Here is a 6107-nt window from a genome sequence, read left to right as displayed (position 1 = left end):
CCTCTCGGTGCAAATTACTGACCTCTGTCATCATTTTAAGTGGGGGAACTTGCACAATCGGTGGCTGACTAAATACTTTTTTGCCCCACTGTATGTGTTCTATCTGCCTTCCTTTCATATGTCAAAATACACACATTTTGGACCTCGTCTCTCAACCTGCAACTTGTGGGATCACCTCCAGTGGCCCCACAACCCCACATAGAAAAGTGGTTAAGAGAATGAATCGACAATGTAGAAGTTGGCACGTATTTAGCCTACTTATTTTTTTTTCTACAAAGAGATCTTATTATAAAACTTGAACAACATATCTGACTTAGACTTTTTGCATAATATCTTCACATTGAAACTTCAATCTCAGCATTTTTAAGTTTTTGTGAAATCTACGGTTCCGCATATCTATTCATAAGAGCAGGCGGTTCATGTTGCGAAATTCCTACTCAGACAGCCAGGATCAAAACTTTTCTATGGTGGAAAATATTTGGAGAGTTTATTGGTGGGTAAATCAGAAACACTATAATATTAAGTTTATCATAATTGCCTTGTGTTCTGTGCAATGCACTGTTAAAATTCATCACATATGTTTAGATTATCTTTTGATTTCCCATCATTTCTAGCTGACTCACTCAGGAAAGAGGTATGCTCTTGCTCCACCTCCTAAAATACCCCCAAAGTTTGCCCTATAAGCAAAAAAAAAGGAAGTAGATTAGATTTTAAACTCTTCAAACTGAAAAAGCTCATCATTCTATTTCCAGCTCGTCCATTGATTTTGTTTGATCTGCAAGGGGAGGTAAGGATTATTTCAATTATATTTTGCATTCATTAAAGTTTAGGCATATATATATTTGATTATCTATCATTAACCTTATATTATTTTAAAAGCAATCAACACCTCAGTGTAAATAGTTTGAAAGGGAGGGGATTTATTATAGTGAAAACTATTTCACATAAAACATTTTTGATTTCACAGATTGGACTCCAGCTTTTAAGGCAGATGCAAGGATGAGTGTCGAGTACCATGCATCCACACATGGCACTAAAATTGCCTACAAGCAGTTTTTTGAAGAAGGCAGCAAATTTCACTCTGCAGGTATTGAACCTTGATTTTAAATTTCCTGTCTTTTTTTTTTAAAGGAAATCACAAATACATAACATTGCTCTGCTCTCAACTTTTATGCTTGGCTCCGATGGAAAATTTTAATCTACATGGAGCAATTGGGAAATGGTAACCTTCCTGTAGCTGAAGGTGTGCTTTTTTGGTAACGATAGTGCTAAGCAGTAGTTTTATAGAAAAATCAACCATTTGGCTAGTACCTGCACAACATCACCATGCAGTCTCATCTCTTTATTATTTGCACAAGGAACTGGTGGAACCAAAATGCACCTAGATGAATATTTAACTTAAATATGTCCTTTTATCAAAATAACAGCATTCATGTGAATATATTGTATTTAAAGTCAAACAGAACACTTTTGAGGCTGCAGCGAACATAATATTATTTATTCCATTAACAGTCATTGTATAAAGCACATATGGTTGAAGTTGCTTTATTAAAAATATTTGAATTAGGTACATTTTGAAAGAGGAATTAACCATTTTTATGCAAGATGAATGTTTTTTAAAGTGTAATTTTGCAATACCACCCTCTAAAACCACAACTTCCTTAACATGCTTCACCAACTTATAGTTTCTCCTTCTCCTTTGCCATCCGTCATTCAGTTTATATAGTAAGAAGCAGTCCTTTCAAGCTTGCCACAGTGTGCCTGGGGTTGCTGTGTTTACTCCTTTTGGCTGGTGTCATAGGTCAAAGCATCCACTGTGAGTCTACCTTTTTGTTCTGTCTGTTAAGTATTAACATTTCCTTATATCAAGGTGAAATAAATTGATTGTCCTCACCTCTGTCATGACTCCTCTCCAACAGATCAAAATGTGGAACGAGACTATCAGAATAGCTCAAAAGCCATGACTATGCAGAATCAGGACCTGCAGCAAAACATAAAAGCTGTGCAAAAAGAGAAACAGGATATGATGATACGCTATGATCGCTTACAGGAAAATTACAACTCCTTATCTACAAGCAGAGAACGGTTGCAGACCAATTACAATTTACTGATGGAGGAAAAACAGCAGCTTACACAAAGCCAAGCCCAGTTAAAGGACAGTAACGCCGCTTTGAACCAAAATTTTGAAAAGCTAGAAACTCTTAAAAACCAGCTGCAGTTGAACAATGATGCCTTGACTACAGGCAAAGACTTGCTACAAAAACAATATGATTCAGTCCTCAAGCAAAGAAATGACTTGCAGACCAGTTTTAACTCTGTGACCAAAGAGAGGAACAACTTACAGAACAAATTCAACAATGTAACCGGATCAAGAGAGCAGCTGCTGAATCGTTACAACGACTTGATTAAGACAGTGGAAAATCTGCAAGATAACTACAACTTCTCTACAACTGAGAAGGACAAGTTAGCAAAAGGTCACCAAAATCTGACTGTACAACTTGAGCATCTTCAGTCTACCTACAATGTAATCAAAGAAGCAGAAAATCACCTGCGGGCTAATTATGACTCATTGGTTAAGGAAAAAAACGCTCTTCAAAGCAATTTTCAGAATGTAACATCAGAAAGAGACCTGCTGAAGGTGATTAATGAAAACCTGACTGCTGAGAGAGTAAAGCTGTTGGAGGAAATTAACAGACTGAATGCAACAATGCAAGGTAAGCAAAAAGAAAACAGCTATCAAACATCTCTTTACTTTTGCCCCAGTGTTTGGTTATTGATCAACAAAAATTGTAAATTACAGAGAAGAAATGCCCCACTGGCTGGAAGAAGTTTGAGTACAGCTGCTACTTCACATCAGTTAGCAAAAAAACGTGGGAAAGGAGCAGAACTGACTGCCAGAACAGAGGAGCAGACCTGGCAATAATAAAAAGCAAAGAAGAAATGGTTTGTTTACATTTGTCTTCTCTCCATATATAGTATTTGAGGTCATTTTCTTTTCTTAAAGTTGAACTCATTTTTTTCCTCCCCATTTTCACCAGTACATCAACTGACAACGAATGCTATGAATTTCAGCTCCTGAAAGTTTTTTTATTAAGTCATTTTTTTTTCATAAAACTAACACAATAACATAATCGTAATGACATAAATGACATACTCATAAAAATGTTACCTTAAAAAACAGAAAGCTTTGCTAATACAGATATTATAACAATATTCAAAGTCTACTAGCTCACTCTTTCATCACCAATGCTTATTAGTTTTTTCTCTCCTATGTATTACCAACAGGTCACTAACTTTGAAGATGTTATTATCCATTCTTCGTATAAAACTACTGATTGGTGCTGTCTGATCTGCAATCTTCCCATTTATGAAACCAGCTTCCAGTTTTGATTCAGGGGACAGACACTATCTCTACTTTTAAGATTAGCCTTAAAACTTTCCTTTTTGCTAAAGCATATAGTTAGGGCTGGACCAGGTGACCCTGAATCCTCCCTATGCTGCAATAGGTGTAGGCCGGGGTGCTGGATCATAGGGGGTCATATGATTGTTTGGTTTTTCTCTGTATGTATTATTGTAGGGTATACCTTACAATATAAAGCGCCTTGTTTGTTTTGATTTGGTGCTGTATAAATAAAATTGAATTAAATTGATCCTTTTGTATGACAAACATTTGCTGTAACTTGCATGTCTCGTTCTTAATAGACCTTCATCAATGGCTTGTATAGCAGTGACAAAGAAGTCTGGATTGGACTGACTGATGAAGGAGTAGAGGGGCAGTGGAAATGGGTGGATGGAACTCCAGTGACCTTAACGTAGGAAATTTAATATATATCTTTTGTTTTTTGTTTTTTTTGTAAAGTTCTGCTTATCCAAGGACATTTTTATTCTGACTTTGATATTTCCCCATCTCTTGTAGGTTTTGGGGTAAAGGCCAGCCCAACAGCTATGATGGGAGAAACCAAGACTGTGTGGAGTTTTGGCACCGCGCATCAGGCGTCGGTGATTGGAATGATGAGAACTGTAATATTGAACAAAACTGGATCTGTGAGATGTAGTTTTCCAGAACTTTGGAATGCGTTAGGTGATACTGTCTGTTACCAATGAACATCATGTAATGTAAGCATAGAAACACATTAAGGATTATAATAGTATGTTTTACAACTCACCAATTTATCCAAATGTTATTTGCTGGAGCAAATACAGATTGATGTAGCTTGTTGAATGAGTGACCCAAAAGTAACTCCAAAAATATCTGCGTATACTGTTTATCATCTTATTCCTGACTCTGATGGTGACACAGTATCTGTCACTTGCCAACAGATATTTTTGAAGGTACAATTAATTTGACACATGTAACTTACCCATATGCCAGTTTGCATGAAATTAATTTACTATCATGACCATTTAGTACAATGATTAACGAAAGCCTTTACAAAGCCTTGTACTGTTATAATCAGTTATGTTATTATCACTTAATTATGCTGTACTTGCTTATCAGTGATTTTTTTATAACTAGGAAAATGGTACCAAATTAAATGCTGTGTAATTATGGATATATTAATTAACCACCATTCAGTTCTTCACTCTCATTATTACAATAAAATAAAGGAAATAAAATTTTTTATCTTGCTCTTTCATTTAGATATTAATCCAAGCAAATTAAATAACACAGCCTGCACTACTTTTTACAGAAATTATATTCAAAGACTTGTTATGACCTTGTAGTTTTTGACATGTGTTTTTACATACAACTGCCTGTTTCATATGTTACACTGTGTTTAAGCAAGAGTATAGTCAAGGGTGACATGTGCTGAAACCTCTGTGCTCACAGTGGTTTCCTGTTTCACCAATGTAGTGGAATTGACAGAATCACAGCTATAAACATTAGGGTAGGATAACAGTCAGTTTCAGGAATGAATGTGTTAAAGTAGGGAAAAAAGGGAAGCAGTGGTGTGACAGCTCAGACTATTTCAGTGTTTAACAATAACAGTCCACTAGAGGGAGGTACAGCCAACACATTCCCGTCAGCTTTGTCTGCTTTATATTTTTCATTCTCAAAACTTTTAGTAGAATTTTGCAACCATATTAGCCCATGTTGGTTCAAGTACCTTCTCCCTCTTTTTTTTCCATGTCAACAGTCCTTTCTGGCACTAGTGAATGCTAATACATGTGCTCCACAAAATTTTTGTTCTTTGAGCCCATCAGAGGATACGCTTCTACATCACTAAGAAATAAAATGTTGTTACAAGAGGATGGGTCTGTTACATTTCTGCCTGAATTTCTTCTACCATTTGGCCTTGCAGTCCCACACAAGAGATCCTACTCATTTCTCTCCAGGCTACTCCAGGCAGGAGTTTGCTCTCAGTCTTCTATATAGTGTAGATATAGCTTATCTTTACTCTTTAACTACTTTTTAAAAGTGATTTAATGGTTTATCCACCTATCCGTTCTCTTCGTCTTATCTTTATCAGGATCAGTTTACTTGTCACAGAGTGTTACACACCTAGTTTTCTGGAACTCTCAAAGGAGCATTTTAAAGTTTGACCAAATAAATTCTCAACCTGATGCTTTGATTTGGTGTATTTTGAATCTGCTAGTTTTACAGCTGAGTTCAGTTACAGTCTCTGTAAATGTTCAGTTCAATTTAGGCCAAATCACAACAACAGTTGCCTCAAAGGACATTACACTGCAAGGTAAATACCCAACAATATCCTGGAGAAAACCCCAACAATCACACTTAAACTCACACTTACACAGCCTCACCAACATAACTGTTGCTTTTCCCACTATCTTGTTAGTTGGCATTTATTCACAGGTGTTTTTACACCCTACATGTGGCTGTGCTCCTCAACAGTTGAGCTCCATCTGTTCTGTGACTAAATTTCTGACAATTATTCTGGGGTTGACAGGCAGGCTGTCTGTGTAACAGCATATCTATCTATACATGTCATGCTATAGACATTTGTTAAAATACCAAAAAATTGCAGAGTGTAGTTATAATTTTAACAATGTAAATTTATATAAAATTGTGACATGTGCATGACTTCTTTGGTTGTTATTTTCCTAAAAAGTGTTCTCTTGACATATCCCATGTTGGTCCGGATGCT

The 6107-nt window shown here is 36.2% G+C and overlaps 1 protein-coding gene across 1 annotated transcript; it reads left to right on the top strand.

Annotated features, from left to right (window-relative positions):
- The first annotated feature begins 679 nt into the window (after window positions 1-679).
- LOC120716964 (C-type lectin domain family 4 member M-like) lies at window positions 680-4607 on the top strand. The gene is made up of 7 exons (XM_040004720.1): window positions 680-787; window positions 968-1087; window positions 1718-1816; window positions 1920-2714; window positions 2801-2943; window positions 3703-3812; window positions 3917-4607. The coding sequence occupies exons 2-7, from the start codon at window positions 1000-1002 to the stop codon at window positions 4053-4055; spliced, it is 1374 nt and encodes a 457-aa protein (XP_039860654.1). The 5' UTR covers window positions 680-787; window positions 968-999; the 3' UTR covers window positions 4056-4607.
- Window positions 4608-6107: the final 1500 nt, after the last annotated feature.

The sequence above is a fragment of the Simochromis diagramma genome, unplaced genomic scaffold (assembly GCF_900408965.1).
Source record: "Simochromis diagramma unplaced genomic scaffold, fSimDia1.1 OVJJ01000487.1, whole genome shotgun sequence".
Taxonomy (NCBI): Eukaryota; Metazoa; Chordata; class Actinopteri; order Cichliformes; family Cichlidae; genus Simochromis; species Simochromis diagramma.
Note: the sequence above shows the minus strand (reverse complement) of the source record. Positions and strands in the feature narration are given on the sequence as shown.